General features: G+C 34.1%; 1 protein-coding gene across 1 annotated transcript in view; it reads left to right on the top strand.

Moving 5' to 3' along the window:
* The first annotated feature begins 285 nt into the window (after positions 1 to 285).
* Positions 286 to 12,761, top strand: part of LOC129751932 (homeobox protein SIX3) — a 198,547-nt gene continuing 186,071 nt past the window's right edge. Inside the window, exons 1-2 of the mRNA XM_055747725.1 lie at positions 286 to 1,318; positions 12,412 to 12,530. Of these exons, the coding sequence (XP_055603700.1) occupies positions 1,029 to 1,318; positions 12,412 to 12,530 (409 nt within the window). The 5' untranslated portion in view covers positions 286 to 1,028. The remainder of the gene's footprint in view (positions 1,319 to 12,411; positions 12,531 to 12,761) is intronic.

Below are 12,761 nucleotides of genomic sequence, written 5' to 3' on the forward strand. Positions count from 1 at the left end.
CGGAGCCAGTCAGTTGGCTACTTTGTTGGCTGGCAGCCCAAACTTACACAACGCAATCGGTGGCCATGTTTCAGCAGTATAGGTGTTACTGGTCGATGGTAGTGTTGGTGCCATCGTCGCGCATGCTATTCAAAATAAAAATCGTAAAAAAGATCAACGCCCCTTTTTTACGATGATTGGTGTTCTCTTAGCTAATCAGAAACGACCAGAGAACGCGCCTTGCTCTTTGTAACGAGAGGGATTATGTATTGAAAATCAAATAAGATATCAGTAGCTTTACAAAATCCATACGCGATAGATGATATACACACGTTGCTGCTGCTTTTGGTTGAGACGTGTCAAAATAAATATGCGCTATTAGAGATATCCCGCACGAGGTTTACGTACAGTTTTTTTTTTGTTTTGCCCAACAACGTTGCTTTCGGATAATACTGTTTACGCGACACTCAGAAGTGTTGTTTGGCGTGGAAAGAAACTGTCGACGGCCTTCGCGCGCGCGTTTCGAGCAAGTTCGTCGTTTGCCGTCGCATTCGATTGAGATTCCGCAGCAGTTATGGCTTTCGAGCCTCACCGGATTGTGCTGTTTCGCGGTAAGCGGTAGTGAATTGTCGCGAGTGATTTGTTCTTATCACATTTGGGATGGATCCGTGGAAAGCTGTTGCCCATTGTTAATGGAATAATTAAGATTTGAAAAGTGTTTAGTGTGTAAAAAGTCTCAGAAACGAGTTGACAGAGATTTAGTGAATGAAGCTGATTGAAAGCATCAACAAATTGGAATATCCGCCACATAGGTGAATAACAAATAATCTAGCGTGTTTAGTTTGTTATTCAAGTGCCGTTATCTTAAATAAAAAAAACGGGAGAAGAAAGTATGTCAAATTGCGAATGTTGACCAGTGCATTTTCGGTGCTCAGTGAAGTTCAAAAGTGTTTCCCGGAGATCCCACCGAAAGCACCGGGAACAACCTCTACCAGTTCAAAATTGCCCCAAATACTAACAACAATCTGGCGGTGGTTAGACAACCATCCATGGCCGTTGGGCCACAGACGGGAGGATCAGGAAATCCTCCACAAGCACCAGTCCAGCATCCGCACCCGATTCTAGCACCCAGCCCGCTGTTTGCCTTACCAACGTTGAACTTTAGCGCGTCGCAAGTGGCGACAGTGTGCGAAACGCTGGAAGAATCCGGAGATATTGAACGGCTGGCCCGGTTTCTATGGAGCCTTCCGGTGGCGCACCCGAACGTCACGGAGCTCGATCGCTCCGAGGCGGTGCTGAGGGCACGGGCCATAGTTGCATATCACACGGGGCATTTCAGGTACGGTAATTTGGTTCAGTATTTTTTTTGGAAGGTTGTGATTGAATGTTTTTGATAAGAAAATTTTAGATGTTTGATTGGACCCAACATTCAAAGATACGTCATTGAACTTATAAGTTTTTAGCTTATTAGTTTGACAAATAATTTGAAGGTTTAAAGACTTTTTGATGATTTTCTGTTTCGCTAGCATATTCATAAGTTGGATGGAAAACATCAATTGTGTGTAAATTAGAATGAACTAATCATGATAAGTACGATGATACAGAACACTCATAAGATGTCATGTGCATAATAAACAAGTTATTCCTATAGTTTTTTGCTAATGAATTGTTAAATAGAAATGAGGTCGTGAAAAACCTTCAGTTTTAAAAAGCTTGTTTTTCTCAGGAAAGAACAATCTCTTTTCGTAATGAGAAACGTATTGTTACTTTACGGTACCTCAATTTTTTAAACTATTGGCTATTATCTCATCATAAATAGTGTATTCAAAATACTAGGAGAGAGTGGGGTGTCGTGAGCCATGGTTAAAGTGGGCCACAAGACCGCAGCAAAACTTGATTTTTGTTTTCCTGTGTTTTTATGCCTTTTGAATCACCAAGTACTAGTGGAAAATTCAAGATGATTTGGTTGATTCTTGAATAAGCGCAACGCGCTTTCAATAATTTCATGAAATGTTTTTGCCAAGGTTATGTAATTCAACAAACTCGTTGACTTTGCGAAGCAGTTTATCATGATTTTTTTTCATCCTAACAGCTTTTAAATAAACAGTCAAAACATTCACTTTTTTTTATAAAATCGAATATTTTTTCTGCGGTATGAGTTAGGTTTTTGGTTTGTGCACATGAAAGAACCAAGAAATATTATGGGAAGTGTAAAAATTAAAGGAATTCAAATTTTTAACTTGCAGCAGTGTTATAAACATAAATATATTCAGAACCTAAGGTCCAAATCTACATAGTTCACACAAATTGCACTGAACTATTGTAGGGTGATTTTCATGGGTCTGGAGAGAGTCTATTTATCAATATCGCTAATGTACTTATCCTGAAACATGATAAAATACTAACAAATTTATTTAATCGAGGATCAGAGGGATCTCAAGGCCAAAATCAATTTTGTGTTAAGCCTACCAATCAGTTCTTCTTTATTTTTAGAGTTTTTTTTGTATATTTTGTTCGGTAATGTTTTTAAAAAAATTCGTCAATTTAACGTTTCAGTCTTCTTTTATTCGACCATCTTCAGAAAAAAAAACATTTTTTCCGGCAGCTAGGGCCAACTATATGCTCTAGACGGCCCTAGCAGGCGGAAAATGGCTTTTTTTCAGAGGATGGTCGACTGAAAGTAAACTCAAACGTAAAACTAACGATTTTATTAAAAACATCACCGAAAAAAATCAACAAAAGAAACCCCGAAAATTTATATCCATCGATGATCAAAATGGTCGTGAACAATCAATGCTTCATATCTCAATCTATATCTGATGTAAAACTTAGATGTTTTTAAAGACATTTTAAACATTTTTTTTCGATTTAATTAAAACTGCTTGAATTCGAAAATTTTTTGTGGAAAATCGAGCACCTTGACAATTTTGAAGCTCGTTTTCTCGAAACTATTATTTGGGAACTTACATCTTGCTTAAATGAACTAGGGGCCAGAACGAACCAAGTGAAACTTAAAATAAATTTCGTATAGATTTGAACTGATAGATTTGTCGTGTAGATTTGAACTGATATGGGAGGACCGTAAATATTCGTCATTTAAAAAGTTTTTCACATTTTCACTTTTTGTATGGATTGGTTCATTCTGGCTCTTCAATAAAAATTCGTGTATTAAGCGCCTTTTGTAAGGTTCACATGTTGAAAAATCTGGTCAAAATCCTTTTGTAAATGAAGTATGAAGTTCATGCAATCTAGAAACAGAATAAAAGAATTAATTTCTTTATATAAGTTCCATGTATTACTTACTAAATTTCATTGCTAGCCGCAACCCGTTGCGTAGAGGATAGCCTTCAAGTCTTCTAAACCAACGATCATGAAATCGAATCCCGGTCACGGCATACCAAGTACACACTCTGTGGGTCGGTGGTTTTAGCATTTGTAAGATGCTAGCCATCATATCCTCGAAATATATGCGGTTAGAGTTAAGTAAAAGTAATCTCTTCGAGGAAGCATTACGTTTTATTGAGATCAGTGCTGCAAATTTTCTGAAGGCACGAATGATATTGACTGTGATTTTCTATCAGTGCAAAAAGCTTGAGATACTGTATGTGTATGTGTTCGTTTTTAAAGTGTCTTTTTTTAAGCATTTTAAATTTTTTTTAAATTTTTTTTAATTGGAGCACAATGTGCCAGCAAGTTAGCAATGTTCAGGTTATAAAAAATTAAATATTTAACAAATTTATAAAATTGATCTAACATTAATAAATATTGGTTACATGTCAAAAAATAAATATTTCTCAAATTATAGAAATTTATTAAAGAGCAACAAACTCTTTATGTATCGGTTTACTCATTAACCTTGTATTTGACGTACTTATAGAAAACTTAGTACGTACTTAAATTTTCAGATATAACGGCCTACATCTATAATGGAACAGTTTCGATTTACATACGTAGATGTTTCGCTATAACGGCCAAAAATTTGCCATTACAGCACAAACAGCACACGATTTTTTCTATTTCTTTTTATTTTCTAATATAATCCAGAACCATATCAAATCGACTTGAAATGATCGATTTGTGTCATTTTTTATATAGATTTTATTTGGAAGCCAATTACTCGGCAATATTTAATTACTGAATTTTAAAATCGTCAAATCTTTTGATTTATTACTCTACGAGGTTCATGGTCTTCGACAAGTTCTATCTAAGTTCCAATTTATGCCGGTTTTATAAACATGCTCATTGAAAATGATCCAGACGTCGAACGTAGTGTTACAGTTTGTCGAGAAATCAACTCTGACATAAGCTGTTACAAAGAACTGAAGAAAGAAATAGACAATTGGCACAACGTTCGCAATATTTTTATAAGTCAAGGTTTTCCTTACTAGTTAGCGAAAATGATGAACGGCAGTGATTTCCTGTACGTTGTTTCTTCAGACCAGTCTGAAGGTTTTTTAAAAAAAATTGCTGTTTTTGATGTTCTGTTAAAGTCTTGTTTATATTTTAGATTTAATTGCAATAAAACGATATAATCTCTTATAAAGCTTGTTACTAATTCTACTAATTTGGAACCGATCTCATTGAATTTGTATGGATTTGTATTAAAATCAGTTTTTCGTTATACGGCGTTCCGCTATTCGGCCTTTTTTGGAACGTATCTAGGCCGTATAACAATGTATGAGTGTGTATTACATTAATTTAGTAAAGGTATTCCGGCATCCGCGTATACCAGGCAAGGTTGTAGATGATTGATCATTCTTTTTATGGGTGATATTGAAATTTTCAAATGTAGGTACATTTTCTAACTTAATATCTGAATTGTTTGGATCTTTTTTATATATTTTTTAAGATGTTGAGTGGCACAATCTCACTATTTCTATTCGTTTTCTCTCTATTTTCATTATCTTTTGCTTTTTCCACTAATTTCCCTCCGTGCAGAATATTATTGACACTTTTTTATTTTACCAATTTTTGTATAGCAGAACTCAGAACCTGGTTGCACTATTGCCTGTTTTATCTTTTTCCTTCCTTTACCTTTCCCAACTGTCGCGTTATCCCACACGTATTAAAAATTTAGAATTTAAGTAAGAAAATTTTGAACTACTTTCTTTCGTCCACTATATTCTACATAATCTATTCAGTGATGGTCAAAAGTTATACATATGTACTTTTTTAAACGTTGAATAGTAATAGATTAGGTAGAAATACAACCTTCGTGTGAGAGATGAAATTTTTAAAAGGAATAAAATCTATAGATATAGGTACCTAATATAAAAATGTATTTCTGCCTGTTCCCTATAGACTCGGAAACTACTTAACCGATTTCCGTGGAACTTGGTAAGTTGGGGTATTGGAGGCGGGGCTAAGTGGTTCTAAATAAAGACAAGTTGGAAAAAATTATTAAAAAGCTTTTTTGTCAAAGATATAAGTGGAAAGTTGAAAAAAAATAAGAAATTGATTTTTTTTCAAAGTTTGCTTTTTTTTCTTTAATTGCCAAAACGGCGTTTGAGCTTTATACTGAAAAATTGAATATTTTTAAATTATTTATGAATATTTTTGTTAAAATTAAGTATAAGCTCCAAAATTCCTCTAGGTAAGTCGTATTAATACTAAAACTGATATTTTATGGTTAAGTTGAATGAAAATCGAAGCAAATATTGCTTGGTTTACTCTATATAAATACTTTAAAATTTCTATTTTTGAATCAAACAGCGTTCCACTCAAAGACATCGTATCCAAAATATAGCAAAAACTAGCACCTGATTTCAAGATATGTTTTTGATGAGGCTTTTACCTATCCAACGGTATATAATTTACCACCGCGATCGGCAGCGCAAGCTATATTTTTGCTTTTAAAAAATAAAATCAAGCGAAACTTTATTAGTTTATGATATTAAAGACGTTTTTCATCTCCAAACTGTGAAATAAATTATAATTCACATCGGTTTAGACATTTATAATTTTTTTTTAAAGATTTACATGCTTTTTTGAGTTGTTTTGGGTTGAGAATAAAAAATCCTATTTTTAATTCCTGTGTTTAAGTTGTCGTACATGTTCGTTCCATGGAAGGTGTATAAAAGGTTCTAGAACATATCTAATTAAATCATAACGTTTCTTGAATATTGGAGATTCGATTTCAACATAATAAATTTTGATGTCGCTGACTTGAAAAATGGACTTTTTTCCAGCTTTTTGGGGATTTGAACCACTGTGCAGGGGAAGGTTTGGTTTGAGACTCTTTCGCCTCCCAATAATTAGACAAATGTTTGCAGATCTCGAGAACCGACCAAGCAAATGGTTTCGAATTTCGCATGAAAGGGTATTTGGATTTAAAAAATATTTCTTTGATTTTTTTAAGATCCCTCCCTCTTTCCAAAAGGAAGATTGGGTTGGAGAGGGGAGGAGAATTTCTCTTACAATTTTTCACATAATTTTAAAGTTAACCAAGCAAATGGAACCAAACAATTGGCATGGGATGGTATTAGGGTACGAAACATGTTTCAATGAATGTTTGGCACCCCTCCCTTCTTCCAGCAGGAAAATAGGAAGAGGAGAGGTGGGCTCCCTTACAGTTAGGGTATGATAAATGTTTCTTTAAACCTTTGGTATCTCTTCTCCCTTGTTGTGGTGAACTGGACGAGGGAGGAGGTTCTGTTACAAATTTTTGCATAACTTGATAACTAATCTCAAGCAATAGGAACTACATGAAATGGTTTGATAATTACGGGGGGGGGACGCTCTCATACTTTTTTTTTGCACAACTCGAGCATTCATCTAATAAATAGAACCAAATTTTACGTGGAAAAGGATTGAGGCACGAGAAACGGATATATTATTAATTGAGTCACCACCCTTTTTCCAGTGACTACATAGGAAAAGGCCCTTACACAATTTTCTTGACATAACTTGAGAATTAATCAAGCGAATGAATATTTAACATGGGAATGTATTTGGGTACGAGATATGTTTCTATGATTGTTTTAAACTAAGGTTGCCAGATTTTTTTCAGCGCGTATCCTGGTCGGACAAATCCTCGCAAATTTTTTCAAAATACCATAAATCCGGGCAATATCCGGGCAAATTTTGTGAAAACCCAGAAATTACGCAACATAAATCAAGAAAAAAATTGACAAATTTTTTTTTATCAAAATTTATCGACAGATTTTAAATCGTATTTAAAAAACGCTTCCAAAAAACGTTCCATTCCATGATTATTGTTATAAAACTTTCTCAAAAAGTTTCGTTTTGGACGCATACTTGAAAAATTACATCACAAATTGTTTTTTGTTTGATTTGCCAAATAAAGTGAATAAATCCAGGCAAAATCCTGGTATTTTTCAATGAAATCCGAGCAACTGGGCCGTGCTGGACTGTTCCTAAATTTTGTATTAAATATCCTGGCAAACCCGGATAAAACCGGGCAATCAGGCAAATTTATTATAACCCTTTCGCCTTGGAGGGAAGAGAGAGGACGGATATACGGAGGATGGAGGACGGACATATAAATTTCTTATCAATTAACAGAACAGAATTTTATATGAGAGAGCTTTTGAGTACAAAGAAATGGTTATGATTATTAGAAACGCTTACCTCCGTTAAGTAGCGGGGGATTGGGAAAGGGAAAGGGGGAGGGACGCCTCTCATACACTTTGTTGGCATAAATCGAGCACTTATCAATCAAAAGGGAACATTTTATATATAAGAAGTTGTTTGCGTACGAATAACTTAAAACCTTCCATTTTTTTCTGGGCGGAGTCGGAAAGAAGACAATTATTTTTTCATATTTGATTTGGCATAACTCGAAAACTTGTCAATCAAATGGAGCCAAATTTGAAATGATGCTACTTAGATACTAACAATGTTTTATAGTAGTTTATGAGCACTTTGGAAGGGAGAGGGCGGAGAACTTATTCCCACAAAACATACATTTTGGCATACCGTCAAACGGGGCATCATGCAACAGCGGGGTTCGATGCAACATTTATATAACACTACATTGAATCAATTTTTAATTTAATGTATTGTAATAAAGTTATCTCTTAATGATAACAAAATGATGATGACATAATTTCTCGCATCTTAAGCTAGTTGTCTTAAGTTTTTTATTTTTATGTAAAATTTGAAAAATCGAGCAATAAATGTACAAATTTTAACATTTTTTGATGCCGAAAAAAACTTTACCCAGTATGACGGATCGGCTTGATAAAATTACCTACAAACTTTTTACAGGTTTCCTCATGTTACACCAACATTATTGGTGTAAAAATATTTTTCGAACAATCACCCAATTTTTTAAAATGAATATTTTTAAAATTCAGTTAGGTGTCTGGGGTTAAATGCAACAAAATGCAAATCAAAGAAATACCTTGTAAATCCCGTTTCCATGTGCTGAAATATGAATGGTTTGCATCACGCGTTTGTAAACATTTAAATTTCATTCATCCAAACATTTATTTTTATGATTTCAGCTTTTAGAATTTTTCGTAGTATTATTTAACCCCTAAATGTATGCAGCATCCTTATTTTCAGAAAAAAATGTGAAAATTTGTTTTTACAGACTCAAAAACTACTGCAATTGGTGTTGTCATGCGTAATGGTCTTTAAGACATCGCCAATATATTAAAAACTATGAATTTTCGTACGTGTTCATAAGATTTTTCATTAAAAACAAAGTTTGTTGCAAGTTACCCCATTTTCTAAGGAGTGTGAAAATCGCATGTTTTTAGAAAATTAAAAATAACTAAAGAAACCAATAATTTTTTTAACTACGCCAATTTGATGCCCCAGCATCCTTAAAACTTTTGATGTATAAAGGATACGATTAACTGTGAACATAAGTTTTTTAGAAGCCATTGTAGTTGAAAATTGTTGCATGTTTCCCCAGTTGACGGTAATTGGAAAACACAGTAGAAATTTCAAATCTTTGAAACCGAATTTACAGATCAAGCTTCACTCAATAAAATGAAATACCTAATCTTTAAATTGCGATTCGAAGCTCCATCTGCAGTTCTCATTTCAAAATGATTGCCCCTGATTTTACTGAAATTGAGTTAAAAAAAATGCTTTAATAAAAATAAATCCAAATTAAATTATTTTTACAATTTTTATTTGTTTTTAAGAAGCTGTAGCAAAGCTTTCCTGGTCAGCTAGTGAATTATGAAACTTTTTGAGTTACATTCAAAGTTAAATCCTTTTTTAAAAATATTTTACAAAATATTCTATTTGATACTTATTCTAAAACATTTCATAATCGGAAAATTTGGCACAAATACATCTAAAAATCAAAGTTGCTAGTTTGAGGATTTGAAATAATACCTATCTCACGTAAAAATTTCCCAGAAATTTTAATCCATCAAGCCATCGGATTAGACCAAAGACGCCTGAGTAAAGACTTATTAGGCCCATATTCCTCTCAGAAAAACAGCCATAGTTTTTGGAAAATAAACTTAAAAAAAAAATTGAGAAAAATTGCTACGAAACATTTTAATGTGATGTGAAAGTTTCATGAAAATACACTACAGAAGTTACATGCATCACAAATAATTCCTCTATAAAAAAGCACTTTTATCAATTGACCTTTTTGTTCATTGTACATTGTACAGCTTGTTAGGATCTCTCATTAGTCGATCAATGTGAAATTTTGAGTGCTGTTAAGTGCGTTCTTAAGCTTCAATTCGATGTTCATTCAGCAATTACCTAGTTCATAAAATTACATCTTTTGGATAGTGGTAAAGAGGGGCAAAACAGATCGCTTATTGAAATCTTAAAATCTTTGAATGATCCCTTTAAAATGATTTTATGTTTTCGAAAACCTTTCAGATCGTTTTATGGAATTTAAATGACTTATAATTTTATGTTGCTAGGACATATAGAGAAAATTGCTAATTTCTGGTCAAATAACACTTCACTCAGGCGGTGCCGATCAAATCCGGTAGATATTCATTTCTGGGAAAATTTCACGTTAGATAAATATTTTTTCAGGTCCTCAAATTAGGGTCCTAGTTTTTTTTTGGGATTTTGGGTCCAAATTTTTCTATTGTGGTTTGGTACTCTTATCAAGGCATTGTACAGCTCGTTAAGAAAAAATCGTTTGATTGGGCGTTTCAATATTTTTAATAATAAATTTAAGAGATGCCCGGCAAAACTCGTATGCCTGGAAACTGTGAAGAATTTCTCGGATTTTTCCTGGGTTTATTCATTTTATTTTCAAAATTAAACAACAAACTCAAATTCAGTTTTGATTTAAAAAACGGTTAAATATAGTGAGTTTCTTTTAAATAAACATTATAACTTTTCGGGAAACCTTGTGCACTGCTGATGTGCTGATGAAAAATTTACATTTAATGTTTTTGGGTTTGGTTTTTGGATTGGAAAATTTTGAATCAAATACCCGACCTTTTTTTTTCAAAAATATCTCCCGAAACAGTTTATGTTCAAATTAATCCCAATTGCAGAGTTTTCGACCCACAAAAATAACATATTCCAGATTGCACATTATGGGGGGAGTAGGGTCTAACGGGTAAAAAAAACACCGTTTTCACGAATTTTTTTTAGAGCTATTATTCAAACAAATGTATTCAAATGTTTTGCATTATACAAAGCATTTTTAAAAGAACATTTAGTAATTTTTTCGAAGAAAAATATTGAAAATGAGCCGGTGACTGAGCACTTTCCAGGACGCCTTTTAGAAAACAGGATTTGCGGTGGACACTGTATCTCAGCACAGAATCATCTGAAGTAAAGAAATCAGAGCAAAATATTTTTAATAGATTTTTTTTCTCGACTCCAACGATTTTATTTAACTAAAAAAATTTTTTTATGAAATTTTTGTGGCTGTTTGAAGTAAAAACTACGATTTTTCACGAAAAAATCCGCCATTTTTTACCTGTAAAATCTCCCCAAAGTAAAAAAAAAGCAAATCGTTGGGGTTTGGTATTTTATATGTAGAAAATATGTTCCAAATTTGAAAAGAATCGGTAAAATAGTTTTCAAATGACGATGTCCACTGATTTTAAAAATGTGCTTTCGAGAAAAACGCGTTTGAAGTTTCTGCTCTAGAATTCTTGCAGTATTAGATAAGAGGAGATAAAGGCCTATAATTTCTACAGTTTTGCTTCGATTGACTTGAAAATTTGACACAACATTCTAGAAATGTTTTACAATAAGAAAAAAAAAACAAAATAAAAAAAATGGATTTTTCGAAAGTGTTAGACCCTACTCCCCCCTTATGACGATTTCAATTGATTGTAAATCTGTCGTTTGTGAACGCCAATTCAAAATTGTAACCATTGGAAGTCTGTTGACAGTTCCCTCAAATGTTACGCTAGTCTATCAGTGCTGCGCAGATGTGTGTAACACAGTGATAAACGTGACTAATTGGCTTTTCAAAGGCGCTCACACCAACCGATTCAGATAATAATCGTTCACCGTAATCTGCTGCTGATCAGTCGATAATTGATAGCAAATTTGAAGACTTTCAACAAACGATCAACCTCCCCATTGTTTGGGGTGACGGACGCGATAAACTTTCTCATCGCGAGCGGTTCGCCTTCATATTTATGCTCCAGCACACGATTGTACCTACCTGCCTATCTATGGAGCTGGAGCTGGGACTCGGGAAGAATGGTGAATGCAACAAATTGTAATAATGATCTCGCTCATGCGCGATACGTAATTTGGAAATTTTCTCTTTTTAATTTTGGATAAATTATTTCATTAGCAAAACAACGATAGGTAGGTACCTACACACAATCGGCTGGGTACGAGCGAAAATTGTTCGCACAGCTGACAGAAGGAAGGAGAAAAAAAACCCGTCGAACAAGCAGAGAAAAGCTATGCTGAGTAATTGTAGTTTATAGCTAGTTAAATGTAAGCTGTTGTTTGGGTGTTGTTAGGCTTTTTTTCTCTTCAAATTTCCTTCCTCGATCATCATGTTTATCCAATGTTGGTTTTGTTCAGTGACCTGGCAATTGGATCGAATGATTATACTTTTATCATCTAGCCAGAAGAGCGATCGTTTACGATTTAGAGAACATGATTATGTGTGGTTGGAAAACGTGCTTATTAAGATAATTTGCTGCTCGTCCATTTTTTCTTCTTTGTCGTTGTTGTTGCTAGTCGAGGTATGATGCTACCGAGAGTAGGTCATGTTTGGGTCTTATTGGGAGTGATTTGGATTGATTTTTCTGTTTTGGTATGCCTCCAATCTGAGGCTGTATCACAACCTAGGTTCGGTGGGCATTCTCGTGGGCATATCTATTTTGGTTTGAAAATTACCACATTTACAATCGAACACAGCTCAATCCCGGGTAGATTTCCGTTTCTCGTTTCTCGTGGGTATCGATTTTTCAATTTACGGTTGAATGTTTTTGTGCAGCGCTGCTCATTCCCTTAATGATTGATCATTTTTTTCCAATTTTGTTTTTGTTACAGGGAGCTTTATGCAATTCTTGAACGGCACAAATTCACGAAGTCATCTCACGCCAAACTGCAGGCCATGTGGCTGGAAGCTCACTATCACGAGGCAGAAAAACTACGCGGACGGCCATTAGGTGAGTGTCGATTACTCGTCGCTGATGAGGATCGTTAGTTTGCTCGGATTTAATGTCTAGGAATCCCTTTTAATAGATAATTTGTTAGGAAAGAGTAATCTGCGTCAATTTGCATACAATAAAACATGTTGTTTTTTTAGTTTCAGTCTAAAATGTTTTTTTTTATTATTGCTATTTGCATGAATGAGGAATTTTCAAAGCAGCAGAATACTGGAAAGCGTGCAAGTTTTT

This window comes from Uranotaenia lowii, chromosome 3 (assembly GCF_029784155.1).
Source record: "Uranotaenia lowii strain MFRU-FL chromosome 3, ASM2978415v1, whole genome shotgun sequence".
Taxonomy (NCBI): domain Eukaryota; kingdom Metazoa; phylum Arthropoda; class Insecta; order Diptera; family Culicidae; genus Uranotaenia; species Uranotaenia lowii.